The sequence below is a fragment of the Indicator indicator genome, chromosome 6 (genome assembly GCF_027791375.1).
Source record: "Indicator indicator isolate 239-I01 chromosome 6, UM_Iind_1.1, whole genome shotgun sequence".
In the NCBI taxonomy this organism is placed as follows: domain Eukaryota; kingdom Metazoa; phylum Chordata; class Aves; order Piciformes; family Indicatoridae; genus Indicator; species Indicator indicator.
The window spans coordinates 24872592-24893477 of record NC_072015.1 but is presented as its reverse complement, the minus strand read 5'-3'; the positions used below and the strand labels follow the sequence as shown (position 1 = coordinate 24893477).

At 39.9% G+C, this 20886-nt stretch overlaps 1 protein-coding gene across 1 annotated transcript in view; it reads left to right on the top strand.

Moving 5' to 3' along the window:
• CCDC102B (coiled-coil domain containing 102B) overlaps nt 1–20886 on the top strand; it is a 111683-nt gene that overhangs the window by 20210 nt on the left and 70587 nt on the right. Inside the window, 1 exon segment of the mRNA XM_054382008.1 lies at nt 6443–6655. Within this exon segment, the coding sequence (XP_054237983.1) occupies nt 6443–6655 (213 nt within the window).

The following is a 20886-nucleotide window of genomic DNA, read 5'->3' as shown; positions in this document are numbered from 1 at the left end:
TGTATTCATCCATCCTGCTTTAAAACCCATAAAGGCTCTGTGCAGTCATTGAAAGCACAAAGAGAAAGAATGTTGATTTTAAATTTTCATTTCTGATATGTGTAAGCTGAAACAGATGTTTTCCAGGTATTTGAATGAGGCTGCCAGAAGCTTATTTTATTAGTTTAAACAAGAATTCTTGCTTCTCTGGGTCAGAAGTCTTTAGGCCATGTTGGACTTGCTAGTTGAGTGTTAGTATGAAGATAGATAGAAGTTCATAATTTGACTATGGTTGAGTAAGGTTCAGCTGGTACATAAATAAATGAAACTCCTCTGTTTCCAATCAGTTCTGCTGTGGAAAAGGCCTTGCATGTAACGTGAAGTATCTTGTATGGAAAAGTATCTTGTATGGAAAAGTATGTTGTATGGAAATCTTTCATTTAAGATGTTTGGAAAAACATTCTCAGAAAATACTGGTGTTAGAAAATGTCAATTTGTAAAACAAAAAAAAAAAATTGCTGAGAGAATTTTTGGTTAAAGTGTCACAGAATCAATCATTCAGGTTGGAAAAGACCCTTAGGATCATCAGGTCCAACCATCAACCCTACTATACCAAGTTCACCCCCGAACCACATCCCCAAGCACCACATCTAAATGACTTTTAAGCACACCGAGTGTTGGTGATCAGCCACCTCCCTGGGCAACACATTCCAATGTCATTATCAATCAGATCAAATCTAAACTACAGCTTTTTACCATAGTGCTTGTGTTCTGTCAACCTCTATTTTAAATGCTTCATTTTGAAAGCTCAGGATCATAGTCTCTAGGTGCACTTTCCTATCTTATCCCAAGTTTTATGGGAAACGAATAAAGTTTTATGCTAAAACAACAACAAAAATATTTCTGCTTTTCTCCTTTGCTCCTGAGGAGTGCGTGGAATTTTTTTGTCTTCCATCTGAAATCATATTCACTATTCCATCTCTTCTTTGTCAACATTCTTTTCACTGCCAATCCTCCCATTAGAGATAGGCAGCTATTGTCCTTCACCCTACTCCACCTTCTCTAGAGTGCAAAGGAGAAAATCTTCTTTCATTAAAACATGTTGAGCCTCAGGCAGCGTTACATTGCCTTCAACTGATCTAGAGCATTAAGATTGTCCTGCTAATGAACTGTAGCAGGAGGAGTTCCTTTTTCTGTGTCTGTTTTTCTCAGAGCTCAGTCTTTCATGTTAGTCATTGATGGGTGTGTGTTGGCTGTAAGACGTAATTATCCAGTTTCAAAAGGTCAGCACACTGTACTTCACCTCCACCACTCACCTTAGCAATTATCCACTTCACTATCAATACCTTGACCTCAGTCTCTGCTTCTACCATGCTTCTGGTCTTCCTCTTGAAAAGGAAAATTCTGTGCAAGTTTCTGGAGACATTACCTGGAGGGAAAATATTCACATTTGAAGGGACAATGAAACATGCTGAGTTGGGGGGGGTTGGTTTATTTTTGTTTTCCACATGTTGCCAATTATTTCTTAACCTTTCAATTCCTTTATCAGACAGAATCTGTAGTTCCACCCAAGAGCATCTAAAATACTCATCCTCTATACAGAATCCTATGATCCTGTATAAAGGGTAAGTATTTTAGAATGGTTTTATTGGAATGGACCTCTAGATCATTGAGTCCAGCCATGGCAATGTATATTTTATATGCAAAAAAAAAAACAAACTCACCACTTAGATATGAGGTAGGTATCACTGCTATTTAACCAAGTTGCATTTTTTTAATTGAAGTTTCAGTAATGGATTGCAAAATGAAAAACAAGTGTCACTGTTTTTGTAAAATAGCTTTATGTGGAAAATGAAAGGAAAACTGCTGGAGTGGGTCCAGAGGAGAGCCATGGAGGTGATCAGAGTGCTGGAGCATCTCTCCTATGGGGACAGGCTGGGACAGTTGGAGTTGTTCAGCCTGGAGCAGAGAAGGCTTCAGGGAGACCTTAGAGCTGTCTTCCAGCACAAGAAAGCAACCCGCAAGAGGGTCAGGAAGGGACTTTTTACAAGGACTTGTAGTGACAGGAGAGGGAAAGGGTTGAAGTTTGAGGAGGACAGATTTAGACTGGAGATCAGAAAGAAATTCTTTATAGCAAGGGTGGTGAAACAGTGGAACAGGTTACCCAGGGAGCTCATAGATGCCCCCTCCCTGGAGGTGTTCAAAGCCAGGTTGGATGAGGCCTTGAGCAATCTGATCTAGTACCCAGGGCAAGGAGGAGGGATCAAGATAATCTTTAAGGTCCCTTGCAACACAAACCATTCTACGAATCTATGAATATGAATCTATGAAACACTAGACTTTAAGACAGCATTAGATTAACTTGAAGGTTGCATTACATTTCATGTATTGAAGGGCAGAAATAGAGTAATTTTGAAATGCCAAGTTCCCTTTACAGAAACACAAGAACATGTCTGTATGTATATGCACAGGTCTATATTTTATATCCTCATATATGCCCACAAAAATGTCATTAGGTCAGTGCAAGGCAGCTAGTATTTTTGTAATATTTGGCTCATGTTACATTTTCAATAGCACCTGGCTCAACTTCCTCACTCAGAAAAGTTCATGGAGCTGCTTTCCTCATCTTGCTCTCTCTGTCTGTGTGATGGAATGAAAAGCAGGTCTGTGCAAGTTGCTTGTGCAGTGGATCAGGTGATTTTCAAACTGTTTCAAACTGTGGAGCATGGAGGAGGTCAAATGATCCCACGGGTGCATTTAAGCTCAGTGAGGGGGAATAGGTCCATCTCAGAGCAGCTCAAGTTGTACAGCTCTGAAACAGTTTGCAGAGCCCCATCAGCTTATGAAACTGATTTGTTTGTTTGTTTGTTTTTTTTTCTTGAGTGGAAAAGCTACTTTCTCTGAAGGCAGAAAGCTAATAGCTGGAAAATAAGCTTGGTGAATTTTTTGTTATTTTTTTTTCAGTTGAAAAACAAACAACATTCCAAATCTTGTTTATAGGGTGAAATAGATTTCTGAAGCTTTTTAGATTGCTTTATTTTGAGGAGAGGAATGTATTCTCATCATCTGAGTTAACACAGATTCACAGATTGCAGTTGGTTGGAAGGGAACCTCCAAGGTCATCTTGTCCAGCCCCCTACAGTGAGCAGGGACACCTCCAAGGGAGGTGAGCAGGGACGACCTCCAGCAAGTCTGCTGTTTGCCTTTTACTGATCTTTATCATGAGAAATGTGCTGGGTTAGGAACTGGCTGGAGGGCTGGGCCCAGAGAGCAGTGGTGAATGGTGTCACTGCCAGCTGGCATCCAGGAACTGGTGGTGTCCCCCAGGGGTCAGTGTTAGGCCCTATCCTGTTCAATATCTTTACTGATGATCTGGACAATGGGATTGAGTCCATCATCAGTAAGTTTGCAGACGACACCAAGCTGGGAGCAGATGTTGATCTGTTAGAGGGTAGAAGGGCTCTGCAGAGAGACCTTGCCAGGCTGGACAGATGGGCAGAGTCCAAGGGCATGAGATTTAACAAGTGCAGGGTTCTACTCTTTGGCCACAACAACCCCATGCAGTGCTACAGACTGGGGTCAGAGTGGCTGGAGAGCAGCCAGGCAGAGAGGGACCTGGGGGTGCTGGTTGACAGTAGGCTGAACATGAGCCAGCAGTGTGCCCAGGTGGCCAAGAAGGCCAATGGCATCCTGGCCTGCATCAGGCATAGTGTGGCCAGCAGGAGCAGGGAAGTCATTCTGCCCCTGTACTCAGCAGTGGTTAGGCTGCACCTCGAGTACTGTGTCCAGTTCTGGGCTCCTCAATTTAAGAAGGATGTCGAGATGCTGGAACGTGTCCAGAGAAGGGCAACGAGGCTGGGGAGAGGCCTTGAGCACAAGCCCTGTGAGGATTGGCTGAGGGAGCTGGGACTGTTTAGCCTGGAGAAGAGGAGGCTCAGGAGAGATCTTATTGCTGTCTACAACTACCTGAAAGGAGGTTGTAGACAGGTGGAGGTTGGTCTCTTCTCCCAGGCAACCAGCACCAGAACAAGAGGACACAGTCTCAAGCTGCACCAGGGGAAGTTTGGGTGGAAGTTAAGAAGAAATTCTTCATAGAAAGAATGATTGTCCATTGGAATGGGCTGCCCAGGGAGGTGATGGAGTCACCATGCCTGGAAGTGTTTAAAAGAACACTGGATGAGGCACTCAGTGCCATGGCTTAGTTGATTAGATGGTGTTGGGTGATAGGTAGGACTCAATGATAAGAAAGGTCTTTTCCAACCTGGTTAATAAAAGGCACCTTCTCTTCTTTCTTCTTCCTTTTTTAAATTGCTTTCTAATTTTATTTTCTCTTGCCCTACTTTTCTCAGTCTGTTGAGGAATCCTGTGATTTATCATATACAGAATCATAGCTAGCAAAATATCTGGACAAATATTATCCTTATTAGTAAATAATCACTTGTTATTTTCTATGAAATGTGATTTTTGTCCTTACTAGAGAGATTCAAAAGCATTTCTGCTTTCCTCTGAAAATCAGTATGAGCCTCTTGAACTTCAGAGAGTTTCTAATTGCTTTTATTTGCTCAGAAATTAGGTGGGAGCAGACAGGTTTACTATTTGATTTAGCTGGATAATCACATTGTTACAACTCACAGGGTCTGAATTATGTTTCTCTGATGCTTCATTCTCTTTGCTTTGCTTTTCATTATTTGACAAAAACTGATTTTTAAAAACAAAAGTAATTAATGTCTGAAAAATTTGCCTCTCTGGCTCTTTCTAAAGCCTTGTTGGCACATGTATCTTGTGCCTTGCACTGTTGTCAGCCTCTGCTTTTGCCAAATAATAGATTTCAGTTCTTACAGAACTAAAAATTGTAGAGGTCTTAAAAATTTGGACTTTTAGATATTAGCATTTCTCCTTTTTTTTTTTTTTGTCATCTGTTGCAAGAACTGAAATATCATTCATTTTCATTTTTTAATCTATTTTACACTCTTTTAATCTTCTCCTAAGTACCAGTAGTAATATTCTGATCAGTATCTGCTAGCACCTGAAGTACCTGGTTTGTGCTTAAAAATAAATTAAATTTATCAAGTTTGCTTTTTAAATCTGAGAAACACTTCAAACATTCTTTACAAAACCTCTCTTTAGCTCTCTTTGAAAAGTAAATAAAATAATTTATTAGACAATTACTTTATATGAGCTAGCAGCATGACTTTTTGTTGGCATATTTAATTCCTCCTGTATGTGGATTAGATAAATGAACTCAGAAAGCCCAGTTACACCATTGGGCATAAAATATAGTATTTCCCTTACGACTATTAATTGTGACCTCAAGAAACAGAGGAGTATGAAAACTTAAAAATCCTTCCTATAGTTATCAGAATTGCAGTTTCTTGTACCAAACACATCCCTTAGAACTTCTTCAGTTTAATGAGCTTTCATAATAGTCCTTCTAAAGTGTAAACAAGCTGTAGCTCAAAACATGCTGAATGTTAATCTTTTGGGGAATAGAGCATGAATTTTGACACTTTCAGACCAAAATCAGCCTCAATGTTTTTTAAAACAAAATCTGTTGTTCCATAAATAACAGGGAAATAAATAAAATTTATTATAACTGACTTCATTAATGGTTATAAATATATGAAGGCTGCATCTGGAATATTATGTTCAGTTCTGGGCCCCTCAGTTCAAGAAAGACCTCAGGGAACTGCTTGAGAGAGTCCAGAGCAGAGCCACAAAGATGCTGAAGGCAGCGGAACATCTCCCTGTGAGGACAGGCTGAGGGAGCTGGGGCTCTTGAGCAGAGGAGCCCGAGGAGTGCCCTCATTCATGTTGAAAAAGATGTGCAGGGCAGTGTCGGGAAGATGAAGTCAGGCTCTGCTCAGTGATGTCCAGTAACAGGACAAGGGGCAATAGGGGCAAGCTGGAACAGAGGAGGTTCCATGGGAATAGAAGGAAAAACTTTTTCTCTGTGGGGGTGCTGGAGGCCTGGAGCAGGCTGCCCAGACAGGCTGTGGAGTCTCCTTCTCTGGAGACTTTCCAAACCTGCCTGGATGCATTCCTGTGTAACCTGCTTTAGGTGATCCTCATTTGGCCCAGGGATTGGACTGAGTGATCTCTATAGGTCCCTTCCAACCCCTAAAGTTCTATGATTCTGTAATTATGATGCTTACTATGTATCTTACTATACGTAGTACTATAATTATTCTATATATTTACTCTAATTGCTATGTTAAAACATAACCTATGCTTTACTTTTGTACAACCTATGAAAATGTAACCTCAGTTTTTTATTTGTGCATTGAAATTTTTAACTTCATGAAACACAGACAACTTATATCTTGGACTGGTTTCTAAGATGCTCTCCTTATGCTCTGGTGGGGCCATTAGCCTCACCTGGTTAAAACCCCAGAGTTTTAAAACTTTATTTCTCTTTATTTTTTTCTCTCTTGGTTGTTCTTCCTCCTACCCTAACCCTTCCCAGATGGAAAGAATGGAGTTTGAGAATACCTCTGACTGGGGAAAGAGAGAAAGGCTTGAAACAGAAAAGCAGAGTTCAGAAGAAGAGAACAGAAGAATGAAGTTGCAGGTAAAAAAAAGAAATTCAGGGAATTCTGGTGATGGAAAATAAATGACACTAATTAAACTAAGTTATGATTATCAAAATGCAGAATGTAAACTGCTGGTTAGCAATAAGGTAAGTGCATGGCTTTGTGTGATTACTTGGGGAGCGTTCCTCAAAGGAATTACTATGTCATCGTGTCAAAATATGTTCCTAAAATAAAGGTGGTGGAAGACAGAACAGTCCTGGACAATTAGAACTCAGTGGCTTTCTGTTAGGGTACAGAAACAGAAAGCAATAGCTTCTCATTTTTAAAGGGAGCAGGGGGAAATGACGAGCCTGGTAAGACTGGGGAGCAGAAGTGAAGACTGGGAGAAACAGAAGAGATTAAGAAAGCTTTGGTTGCTACAGAGTCCTGATGAAGGTCAATTAAAAAAAAAGCTGTCAGACAAATCATGTCTCTGTCTTGCTGAATACTGAATTTCTTCTTAGTAAAGAGACAACAGAATTAAGAGCCTGATTTCTTATTTTTAGTCCTCTGAAGATTAGTTTACTTTGAAACCTTATTGTACTGCTACAAACGAGATGACAAATTATTCAGAGACTCTTATCTGTGGGTATTTCCTTTATTTCATGGTTTTATAAGCCAGTAATTAAATAGTAATCCAGAAGGCTCCTGCCTTCATTGAAACTGAAAGCTGTATGAGAGAAAGTGTAAGAAACAAATGAAAAGAAAATAAAAAATAAAGAAAGACTCAGAGACTGGAGGCTATTTGGTCCAGAGAAGAGAAGTCTGATAAGGGGCAAGATCAATGTGTGCAAATATCTGAAGGGTGGCTGTCAGGAGGGTGGAGCCAGGCTCTTTTCAGTGATACCCAGTGATGGGACAAGGGGCAATGCATGTGAACTTGATCACAGGAAATTCCATCTCAACAAGAGAAAACATTCTTTACTGTGAGGTTAACGGAGCACTGGAGCAGGCTGCCCAGAGAGGTTGTGGAACCTCCTTCCCTAGAGATCTCAGAGGTAGTTTCTCCATTTGGGTCTGGGAACCACCACCACCAAGGTTGATGCAAGGTTCTTGCAGTTTTCATCAGGATTTCCAGGCAGGACTCTTTGTCTGGGCCTGCCATATTATCCTAAACATACTTGCTCACTGTCTCCAGGACTCCTGACCTCTGGATGCAAGCAGAGCAAACTACTACTACAGCTTTCTGTGACAGACATGAGACATCTACTGGCAGCATGAGTACGCTAAAAAGTCAGCAGTACTGGAGAAAGAAGGACTGTGGTGAATCCTTAATGCCACAATGAGCTCTATTCACAGCAGCAAAAAGTTAGTAAGGCAGAAACAGCCTTATGAAAAAAACTATTCTAGCCATGAGTACTGCATCCAGTTCTGGAGCAAGAAGGATATGGAGGTGCTGGAACCTGTCCAGAGAAGGGCCATGAGGATGAACAGAGGGCTGGAGCTCCTCTCCTATGAGGACAGGCTGAGAGAGTTGGGATTGTTCAGTATGGAGAAGAGAAGGCTGCCAGCAGACCTTATTATGGCCTTCCAGTGTCTGAAGGGGGCTACAAGAAAGCTGCTGAGGGAACTTTTAGGGTGTCAGGTAGTGATAGGGGGAATGGAACAAAAATAGAAGTGAGTAGGTTCAGAGTAGATGTTAGGAAGAAGTTCTTCACCATGAGGGTGGTGACACACTGGAACAGATTGCCCAGGGAGGTGGTAGAAGCCTCATCCTTGGAGGTTTTTAAGGCCAGGTTGGATGTGGCTGTGAGCAACTTGATCTAGTGGAAGGTGTCCCTGCTCATGGCAGGGGGCTTGGAACTCGATGATCCTTGAGGTCCCTTCCAACCCTGACAATTCTATAATTCTATGAGTTCATCTCCAAATCAGTCATGACAGTGGAGTCCTGGCCAGCCATATGTGGAGAAAGACAGTGGTTTGTAGAGTTAATATATTTTTTAACCTGGTGGGTTTTTTATTTTTTAACTTAGTGGTTTGTAAAGTTAGTTTATTTATTAACCTACTGGTTTGTAGGGTTAGTTTATTTTTTAACCTTGCTGCTGCCATTAAGTGGAAAAACAGGATTTAAAGAAAGAGAAAATGGATTTTTAAAGAATTCCAGCCTAACCCAATTTATATCTTAGATGGAACCTGTCTATTTCCACACAGACACTGAACCTTTCTAATTTCTGATACCATCTCTATCTAATTTGCTGTAATACTCTCAATGACTGGAAAAAGAATGACTGTGATTTCTGATCAAGGAGGTTTTTTTTTTCTGGGATAGGAACTTCAGGTCAAATGGAATAACAATTTATATGCAGGGTTAGAAGAGCTGTTAAATATTGGTGATGGTTAGACACTGAGGTTAGTAAAGGGATTCATTTTCAGGATTGAAACCACAGCTGTCTAAGGATCTTTCTGCATCTCAATCTGAATGATTAGGGCCCTGTTTATTTTATTCTGAGGCACAAAAGTATGGGTAATGTGTTATGGAATGAATTCCAGAGCAAAAGGCATTTCTCTAACACTCTAACTTCTCCAAAACCTGTATTTGTGAGATGATCCATTGAATGGTTTAGAACAATATAGAGTGATACTAGTTGTTCTATGGCTAATTCATACTTTTCAAAGGTATAAACAAAGAATGGCAGCATTTTTTTCTTCAATACAAATTCTAGTAATCTTAAACATCATATCCAAGTACAGCAGTGAAGTCTTTACATTCTTATATAAATGATTTTATGTTGATAAGTATCTTACTTTTTAATATTTATGCCTCCACACGATATGGAGCTTGTACAATTTCTTGTCCCTCCGAGCAATAAATCGTGCAGATGAAAGTTTTGACCATAAAAGTGTATATTAATTATGTCTTGCACAAAATCTGAGCCCTTCATATTATTCTTAGCTGGCAGTGTGTTGGTAAAATATTTCCATATGCAGCTTTTGAAAGGTTAACTTCTGCTGTGCAAGACGAGCCGTATTGATGAAACAATTGAAATCAGACATTGTTTCTATGTGGTTTTATTGATTGTACCTCTTGGGATGGAGAATACTGTTTAAATTAATAGCTCTGTTATTTGACAAATAGCACAGCAACAAATACTAAGTGAATCTAAGTGGTTCATCTAGAAAGGGATAAAATGAAGAGGGAAAAAAAACCCCAACCCTTGTTGTTGATATAGATCAATAACCAAAACTTGCTGTTTATGGAGAGGTATTTTCTATTTTATCTGTGAATATGACCTTGAACAAACTTAGAAACAATAACTGTTCTCTTCTAGTCTCCATAATTATTTATGGTAAATATCTGGTTATTGAATATTTGATTCATCCAATATATTTTATAGTGCACTTCTACTGAATTTAAGTGCCTAATCCTAAGTGTTGATCTCCTTAATGTTTGGGAGGCTCTGCAGAGAGATCTAGACAGGTTAGATCGGTGGGATGAGGATTAACAAGATCAAGTGCTGGCTCCTGCACCTTGGTCACAACAATCCCAAACAACACTACAGGCTTGGGGTAGAGTGGCTGAAGAGTACTTAATGAAATAAAATGCAAGAAGTCCTTGAGAAAATGGCATGAGATAATGTGACAAAATCTGCAGCTGCGTTAGTATATCTTAACATTTTGCTTCCAAAAGAGATGTGGCTTCAAGACAGATTCCCTCCTGGTCTCCCCCTGAATTAGTATTGTTTCAGTTCATGGTAATTTTAGGCACAATTGATTACTTCTGAAGAAGCTATGTAGGAAACTCTGCTTCACATATTCACCATCCTTGCTCCAAACCCTAAGGGACTGGACAGAGCCTAACCAGTGACAGTCTTTGGAACAGCCTCTTACTGCACATGGATTAAGGGCCACAGGAGCAGGCAAAACCTAGGCTGTCCTGTTTGTGCATGGCTCTCACTCAGGACCTACTGCTGTAGTCTACTTACTGATCTCTGCTGTGCTGCCTTGCTGGTCTGAATAGAGCAAATACAAAAGGACACAGAAATTACTTCCTTGCCAGCATTTCACAGGAGGTCATGATCTACCTACCTGCTATCTGAATGCATCTGATCTACCAGAGGTGTTTTGAGGAGATACCACAGTCCAGAGGAGGAAATCTATAACTTGCATGGATGATCGGAGAGAAGTTTGAACAGGAAGGGATTATACAAACCATATATATGCCATGTGTTGCGCTCCTGGGTTTGTGTCACAGATCTCTTGCACTGAGTTTTTAATATATTTTTTTTACTCTTTGCAAGAGCAAAGTGTAATTATGGTTTAATTGTTAAACGCTTTGATACTTCACTTAGCATTGTTCATTCAGTGGAGAATTATCTTTGTTTCAATGCAGATCTCTGGAGCTGTTTATTGTGATGGTAAAGCAGTACTAGCTGCACAATTTGCTCCCCTGGCAGATTTTTTAAAACATAATGTTTTGTCAGAATTATCACTTGGGATCCAGTTGGTTTTAAATTCTTTCATTTCTAATTACTTTCCTGGTGAAATGCTTATTTCAACGGCTTAGAAAACCCACTAAGTACAAAGCTAAAAAGAAAGTAATATAGATGTGTTCCTTTCCTCTAGCAAATTATGCTGATGTGTAATAATAAGGGGAAGAAATTGTTGGATTACAAACTGTCATGAATCAGACAGCAATCTGAACCTTCTTCATCAAATTGCTTCCAAAATTAATTAATTCAGTATTGCTGACAATAAGAATCATAGAATCATAGAATGTTAGGGGTTGGGAGGGACCTCTAGAGATCATCCAGTCCAAAGCCCCTGCCAGAACAGGATCACTCAGGGCAGGCTACACAGGAATGCATCCAGGTGGGTTTGGAAAGTCTCCAGAGAAGGAGACTCCATGACCTCTCCGGGCAGTCGGCTCCAGTGCTCCATCACTGGAGTGAATTGTACACAGGGTGAAGCATTTACATTGTTTGCTTTAAATATGCATCTGCTGTTTAATTGTATTGAAACTGGAAATAAGTTCTGTCTTCCTTCACTCCATCCATTCCAGGATCCTCTATGCCAATTCGGTGTAGTTTTTACCCCTTCAACTCCAGTACCATAAACTAGTAATTCCTTACCATCAGCCTATTAATATTATTGTTCTGACTCTCCAGTTCCAAACACACATAATAGGAGCAAGGTGGACACAAGAGTGATTAAAAATGCACTATGGAATGTGCTAATATATGACTGAATTACATTTTCTGTTATGCTTAATATATGTTTTCCTAACACATGGTTTAATGACCATGGTGGTGTTAGGCTGATGGTTGGAATCAATGATCTTAGAGGTCTCTTCCAACCCAAATATTCTGTGATCCCATAATTCTATGATTTTCAGTGCTAAGAATAAACTCATTGTTACACCTCTATCGGTAGAATAAGAACTGATTTTCATTACATTTCTTTTAAGTTACTTTATTTTATTTACTTTATATTTTTTCTCTTTTCATCACTAAGTATTTTAGACTTTTACTAATTTTAATCCTCTAGTATCTTTATTTACGTTTGTATTTATTTAGCCAAAATCAAGCATGGCTACCTTTGGGTGTCTACTAATATGATCTTCCTTCAGCATCGAATCTGGTTACTTATTCCTCTCTTCTTGTCCCTTCTCCCTTATTATTTTTCTGATTTAATAACTAAAGATTACAGTATGTAAGGTCCTTTCTTTCTTCGAGTCAGCTAAGTTTCTGTAAGAATCATTGTGGAAGGCCTTTATTAAATGCCTTTTGAAGGCCTGCCTAGACCTCTGACCCAGCAGTCAATTTATTGACTCATTCAGAAGACTGAAATAGGTTTGTAAGACAGTTTTGTTGCTCAAAACATTTATTTGCTTCTCTTTCAATATATCATAGTTGTCCATATGCCATCTTATTTGTAACTAAAAAATACCAGTTTTTCTGTTACAGGCACTATATCTTTTTTTTTGTATTACCATTATTATTCCTTCTCAAGGTGTTTTTAAAATACTTACCACATTAAGCTGTTTTCTAGGGCTTCAGAGCTCTTTAATGACCCATGTCTGGGACCAAGGGGTTGTTAACTACCCATTTCATCTGTTCATTTCATGACAGTGTTCCACTTGAGATGTGGAACAACCCTGTGATGTAGCCCATATATAAAATCAGGGCACAGGATTATTTCTGTGCTTCTCCTTTGTGAATTTAGAGGAAATTCAACTAGCTCTCATTTACACAGAATCACAGAATATTAGGGGCTGGAAGGGACCTCGAAAGATCATCTAGTCCAACCACCCTGCCAGAGCAGGATCACACATCCAGGCAGGTTTTGAATATCTCCAGAGAGGGAAACTCTACAACCCCCCTGGGCATCCAGTTCCAGTGTTCTGTCATCCTCACAGTGAAAAAATTCTTCCTCATGTTTCTTTCCATGGAACTTCCTATGCCTCAACTTCTACCCCTTGCCCCATGTCCTGTCATTGGGCATCACCGAACAGAGCCTGGCTCCATCCTCTTGGCACTCACCCTTTACACATTTATAAACATGAATGAGGTCACCCCTCAGTCTCCTTCTCTCCAAGCTAAACAGCCCCAGCTCCCTCAGTCTCTCCTGGTAAGGAAGATGTTCCACTCCACTAATCATTTTCATGGCTCTGTGCTGGATTCTTTCAAGCAGTTCCCTGAGGTCCTTCTTGAACTGAAGGATGCAGGACTGGACACAATATTCCAGATGTGGCCTCACCAGGGCAGAGTAGAAGGGGAGGAGAACCTTTCTCAACCTACTAGCCACGGCCCTTCTAATCCATCCCAGAATGGTGTTGACCTTCCTGGCCACAAGAACACATTGCTGGCTCATTTCCTTCATTTTTCCTCTTGATTGTGCAGCAGTCAACAGACCATCAGGTTTCTTGCTGTTGATTTGTTAGAAGAAAGATTAGTAACAGTATTTACAATGTCTGCAAGTTGTTCCTCATATCCTAATAGCTCTGTGTTATTATACCTCTTAAAAACATTGCCAGATGTTAAGATTTTTGTTATATTTCTCTCTTTTATAAACAGCTAGTTGTAACTTATTATGTGATACATTTTAAATAGTTCCCTTTATGAAATACAGTCAATTTCACCACCAAACATATGTAGGAAGAATTGATTTAACTTTTTCTTTCTGCCCTGTCCTTACACTTGATTATATTTTCAGATTATCCCCCAGAATCAGTAATAAAAATAAAATTCAGGTCTTCTGAATATTCAACTGAATATGAGCCAACAGTGTGCCCAGGTAGCCAAGAAAGCCAATGGCATCCTGGCTTGAATTAGAAATGCTGTGTCCAGCAGGAGTAGGAGGTGATTGTCCCCTTGCACTCAGCTCTGGTGAGTTTTGGGCACTTCAAAGCAAGAGATGTGGAGGTGCTGGAACCAGTGCAGAGGAGGGCAAGGAAGCTGGGGAAACTCCTGGAGAATAAATCTTATGAAGAGTGACTGAAAGAGCTGGGGATGGTGAGTTTGAAAAAGAGGAGGCTGAGGAGAGACCTCATTGCTGTCTACAACTACCTGAAAGGACGTTGTGGAGAGGCTGGTGTTGGTCTCTTCTCCCAGGTAATTAGTGACAGAACAAGAGGGAATGGCCTCAAACTGCCACTGGGTAGGTTTAGACTGGACAGTGGGAAACATTTTTTCAGGGAAAGAGTGGTTAGGCATTGGAATGTGCTGCCCAGCGAGGTGGTGGAGTCACCAACCCTGGATGTGTTTAAGGGTGATTTGGATGTGGTGTTTGGGGATATGATTTAGGGATGAACCTTGTAAAGTAGGATTAGTGGTTCGACTTGGTGATCCTGAGGGTCTTTTCCAACCTGAATGTTTCTGTGATTCTGTGATTCTTTAATTCTGGGGTTTTCCTTCCCCAGTATTTCATTCATTCCTGAAATATATTCTTTACATTATTGCTGTTGATAGAAGGTCAGGAATTTTCCCTTTCTTTTTTTTTTTTTAATTTTTTTTTTTTTTGTCTCATGATTAAGTTGTCAGTTGGCAAAGGGGGATGTATACATCAAAGTGTGCTGATGCTCATTTTAAGTTTCACTCCTTTAAATTCAGCATGTCAAACCTGACAGTTTCAGTGATTAATTTCTTCAGCTAACTAGAAAGTTTGGCCCTATGTGGAATATCTGTAAGCTTGTCTCATTTGGCAAGCTGGTTCTTACAGTTACAGAATATTTGAAATGAGTTCTGATTCACTTCTGACTTCTTTGAAGTAGAAAACTTGTAAATTCACTTTTTGACAAATTCCTTTTGAAGAAAATAAAATAAACGTTAAAAAGCAGAAAAACACTAATTCGACCTTCAGTTTGAGGTAGTCTTGGGGAAAAAACATCTTTACAGCTACCTTAAGGGAGGTTGTAGCAAGGAGGGGGTTGATCTCTTCTGAGTAATAAGGTTTAGGACAAGAGGAAATGGCCCAAAGTTGCACCAGGAAAGGTTTATATTGGGTATGAGGAAAAAATTCTTCACAGAAAGGACTGCAAGGCACTGGAACAGGATGACCAGGGAGGTGGCTGAGTCACTGTCACCCAGGGATTTAAAAGAATTCTAGATGTGGTGCTGAGGTACATGGTTTAATGATCACTTGGTAGTGTTGGGTTCATGGTTGGACTTGATGCTATTTAATCAAAATGATTCTAGAATTCTGTTTCTAAGAGTGGAAGGGGTAGTTCTTCAGTACTATCCCTCTTAAAAATGCATGCTCATGGATTTTGACTCTATTTGGTGATATTTCTTCTCAACTTTGGAAATGCCTGTTCTTTAAACAGCCAGCAGCAGGTGCGTGGAATATTATATCTTTGTCTTGCTGTGCTATGCACAACTTGGTGCTTCCAGGACGGCTCTTTGGGGTTATTGTGTTCATTGAGGAGACCATGGGCTCAGTTCTTCCTCAATTATCCTTTTACTTTCTAACCCTTTTAGCCAAGGCTGTAGTAGAAGATATGCCTCTATGCAAAGCCTCAAAATGCTTCTTATTTTTCCTTTTATTTCATTTTTATGTTTGTTTGATTTGGATTCTTTGGTTTTGTTCATTTACTCCAGTATACAAAATCATCCAATTGGAAGCAGTTTGATTGTGGTCTGCCATTTGCCTTTTGTGTTCATTTGAGTTGGTGTTGAAGCAACTTAGTCCACATAATTCTGGATAAACTGTTAGTTACAGAGAATTGTCTTTTCATTATACTACCATTTTTATTTCCATGCTCTTCAGAAGATATATTTCTTTAGTATCCTTATGGAAAAACAAAACAACACCCTAAGGCTTAGGGAGGGGAAAAAAGTCTTTTGCCAAAGGAGATAACAGAAAAAACCCTCAACTTTTATTTTGTTGTTAGGTAAAGTCATTTTGTCAAGAGATTACTTAAAAGAATCTTTGTTGTTTGTTTACATGGGGGCCATATAGTCCCCAAATGGCATAAATACCGATTTATAGAGCAGATGACCTCGTGTCTGACCCTGTCACTTCCTGTATGCTTTGCTTTTCTCAATTTAGGGATTTTGACCTCTCTGTCTTTCTGTGTTTCAGAAAATTTTTGAGGAAGAAAAATAATAGTTGATGTAAGATAACCAAAAAGTTGTTTCTCTATCTGAAGTTAAGATATCTTTTTAAATGTAATTTTTTTTGTTTTGTTTTTTTCTTTTTAAGATGTTTTGATCATAATTTGATTTAATACTTGATGACAATAAAGGTCATTCTTTAAAAGATAACGTCGTACTCTATGTTAGGAGCAAGTTCTGCGCCACGGAAGTGGTGGAACACTGCAACAGGTTGCCCAGGGAGGTAATTGAGGTCCCAACCTTGGAGATATTCAAGGTTCAGCTTGAGAAGGCTCTGAGCAACCTGATTTAGTTGAGGATGTCCCTGCATACTGCAGGGGATTGGACTGAATGACCTTTGGAGGTCCCTGCCAACCCAAACCATTCTATGATTCAATGTATGTCCTTCTTATTGCAGAAACATTGTGGAAGAAATTGCTCTTAACTGAATTTTACTTATTTTCTTTTTTTTTTTTAATGAAAAATACTTACTCTTTGTAGTCTCTTCGCTTAATTATAGTGGAAAAATTGATATGTTAAAATAATTCTTAATCTTTGGCATCTAACATGATTTCAAAGAAAAATTAAATAATCTTCAGTGTTATTCTTCCATTTGTCTACAGTGAGAAATATCAGTCAAGAAGTCATTTAGCAGGAATCCTGAAGTACCATAAAAACACTGCTTTACCCAGTTTCTAACTGGCATATCTAGGGTGATAGCTATCTTGTATTGCTCTCAGCTTGTGTTACATTTTCTCACTCATTGATTCATTCCACTTTGCTTTCACTTTCCTTTCTGCCTACTATTTCTGTGATTCATTCAGATAGTTGACATTAGTTGGTTATTTCTCACAATGGAAATTTATTTTCATGTTACTAAATGTGTCATACAGTGAGTGGCAACTGTGGGAAGGAGATATCATTTCTTTAGTACTGAAGAGTGAAGTGTATTCAACACACAATTGTGCAGCCTGCCTGGGCAAGGTGGTAGAAACTTTGCTGAAAGCTGTCTAGAAAATATTTTTCTCTCATTGTAATGTTTGCCAGAAGTTTTTATAACTCAGTAAATGTCCATGGAGATGATTGGTAGTTGTTTTTCTTCTTTCTTTCTGTGTGTGTTGTATAGATATCTTGTGGTTGTATGTATTTGGAATCCAGAATTATTCTTACATTGCACTACAGCAATTTTGGCATCAGTGTTAAAATCAGTATGTTAACCTTTATCCCCATATGTCAGAGGGGTGCCCATCCCCTAAGGGAAGGGCACTAAGGTCAGGAGAGATAAGTCAGGAGAGATGGAGAACATACCCAGTTCCACAGCAACTGAAAAGTAAAGCACTGCAGGTGTGCTGGTGGCATGAAGGTCAAGTAAATGTCTAAATCACCAGACAAGTCTCATGGGAGATCCTCAGCATAAAAGCTCCCATGGCAAGGAAGAGCAGCCCTTGCTTTTTGTTGCCAGCAGAGCTTTGTATAAAAGCTTTACTTCAGGTCCTTTATAACAGGTGAACAGGGGCATGGCCTCTCTAAATTAGTCTTAAGCCCAGGCAGACAAACCTCAGGAGGGTGAGGATGCCTTTAGAACTATGTTGCTCAATATCAGATTGCTCTATCAGCATTAGAGCATGCCTAAGAAGCTACAAAACAGTAGAACAAGGATAGGTTCAACTCAGTCTAGTCTAACTCATGAAAATGTTAAGTTCCTCTTGTCTTCAGACTGATTAAATGTGATCTGGTTTAGAGTATTTTTTTGTGATTATTGGTTGTTCATCAATTAACATAATTTAAAATCTGGGATTGATGGACGGACCATTCAGTGGATAAAGAACTGGCTTGATGGCCACACCCAGTGGAGGCCAGTGACAAGCGGAGTCCCTCAGGGATCAGTCCTGGGACCAGTCTTGTTCAACATCTTTGTTGGTGACATGGACAGAGGCATTGAGTGCACCCTCAGCAAGTTTGCTGATGACACCAAGCTGTGTGGTGCAGCAGACATGCTGGAGGGAAGAGATCCATCCAGAGGGACCTTGACAGGCTGGAGAGGTGGGAACAAGCCAGCCTCATGAGGTTCAATAAGACGAAGAGCAAGGTCCTGCATCTGGGTCAGGGCAATCCCAAGTACTGACATAGGCTGGGCAGGGACTGGCTTGAGAGCAGCCCTGAAGAAAAGGACTTAGGAGTGCTGGTGGATGAGAAGCTCAACATGAGCCAGCAGTGTGCACTTGCAGCCCAGAAAGCCAACCAGATCCTGGGCTGCATCAAGAGAAGCATAGCCAGCAGGTCAAGGGAGGTGATTCTTCCCCTCTACTCCACTCTGGTGAGACCCCACCTGGAGCACTGCATCCAGTTCTGGAGCCCCTATGACAAGAAGGATCTGGATGTGCTGGAACGTGTCCAGAGAAGGGCCACCAGGATGATCAGAGGGCTGGAGCACCTCTCCTATGGAGACAGACTGAAAGAGTTGGGGCTGTTCAGTCTGGAGAAGAGAAGACTCTGAGAAGACCTTATTGTGGCCTTCCAGTATCTGAAGGGGGCTACAAGAAAGCTGGGGAGGGGGCTTTTTAGGATGTCAGGTAGCGATAGGACTGGGGGGAAAGGAGCAAAACTAGAAGTGGGTAGATTCATATTGGCTGTTAGGAAGAAGTTTTACACCATGAGGGTGCTGAGACACTGGAACAGGTTGCCCAGGGAGGTGGTGGAAGTCCCATTCCTGGATGTTTTTAAGGCCAAGGTGGATGTGGCTGTGAACAACCTGATCTAGTGTGAGGTGTCCCTGCCCATGGCATGGTGGTTGGAGCTGGATGATCCTTGAGGTCCCTTCCAACCTTAATAATTCTATGATTCTATGATTTATGTCAACACCGGTAATGGCTGACCTTCAAATGGAAAGGATTGTGATGGATTCCTGCACAGTTGAGTGGAGATACCTTTTACCAGATCTAATGTCCTAGAACTGTTAGTTTTAAATCAGTTACTCTACATTCACACTCCTGTGGTTTTATGGTTACTAGGTTAAGGTATCTGCAGATCCAATTGTCTTAGACGTGCATCTCATCACATGGCATAGAGAAGCCAAATACTATGATTGAAGTTCTATTTCTAGCTAACTGAGTGGAATTTTGGTAGTTTGGCATCCCTTTTGGCAGTTCTGCATCTCTGGTTCCAGTGTGGATCAATTTGCATGAAGAATATTGTTGATAAAATCCAAAAGGTCATGGTACTCACACATACATAATATTCTGCCTTATGATAAATCAATCTGCATGCAGTGATTATGTGAAGAAAGCTATTGATGCTTCCTTGTTTCAGTAACTGCTAGTTGTGTTGAGAGTAAACTTTTTCCCTTGGCCTTATTGGGACTTCTTAAGCTCAATAAAGAAGTTTTCTCGGTTTTATGTACAAGAATAGTCTTTATAGGTTAGAGAATATCAAATCCATAAATCCGAAGTTTGGAGGAAAAAATGAAGAGGGAGAACAGATAGAGATGGAGCTGTTCAGCCTGGGGAAGAGAAGGCTCCAGGGAGATCTTATAGAGGCCTTCCAGTACCTGAAGGAGGACAACAAAAAAGCCAGCAGGGAACTTTTTATAAGGGCTTGTAATGATAGGACAAGAGAGAATGAATTGAAGCTTGAAGAGCAGAGATTTAGACTGGAGATTAGAAAGAAAATCTTCACAGCAGGAAGTTCTTCACAATGAGAACGGTGATGTTGCCCAGAGATGTAGTTGGGGCCCCATCCCTGAAGACATTCAAGATCAGACTTGTTGTGATGCTTGGCAGCCTGATTTAGTTGGAGGTGTCCCTGCAAACTGCAGGGGTTTGGACAAAATGACCTTTGTGAGTCCCTTCCAGCCCAATGCAATCTGTGAATCTGTGAAACAGCCACATGGTATCACTTTTCCCTGGAAGGGCATGAGCATAGATTAGCATTTTACACATTATAGGTATGGAAGGAATTTATCATTTTCATTACAACACGATTGCAATGGATGCAGATCTCAAAAAATAAAAATATCAAATAAAATAAAGTACCAAAATCAAACCAAATCTGAGGGAGCACTCAGATATATTCTACTTAATAGTTTATAGGGTTGTAACACATTTAAATCTAATCTTAGGCTGTGGCTGATCTTTTCATTTTCAGCTATAAAAGAGGTAGCAAAGCATCAGATTCTTTGAATTAAGTATTTTTTCCAGAAGAGACATGATGAAAGTTGCCCTTCATTCCTGCCAAACTACAATGATATGGCTGAAGTGACACCACTGGGATGGTGTGCTGTGGAATCAAATATTTCAAAGAAACTTCAGCAGAAATAGTTCATTTTACGTGAGCAAAATCCAAATGCTTTTGTGGGTGTAAGGAGAAAAGTGTAGTGAATGTATAACTATTAATATGTATGCTTTTAAACAAAACAAAAGGGATTTAAATAGCTACATTTAAAATTGAACTGTTGCTCAATTACACCACAAACATTTCCAGTTTGATCTGTTGCTTTCACTGTTTCATACCACTGCAGCTTTTAAATGCATCTTTTCCCTCAGCCTTTACTCAATATTGCATCCTTACATCCTTTACTCAATATTATATTCTGAGATAAATCAGCTGAATGTTTTATTTAGATGCTTAGGTCATTAATTTCTTTTTCCTTATTAAATTTAATTCAGAAGCAAATCTTTAATGGGTATGTATGTGACCAAAGCTGTAGCATCTGGCTTCATTCTAGTGTTTCATTGTTTATCTGACATATTATGGAAGATGACTAGTTGAGAATTATTTAGGTAAAAAGTAACTAGGGTAACTTTTAATTG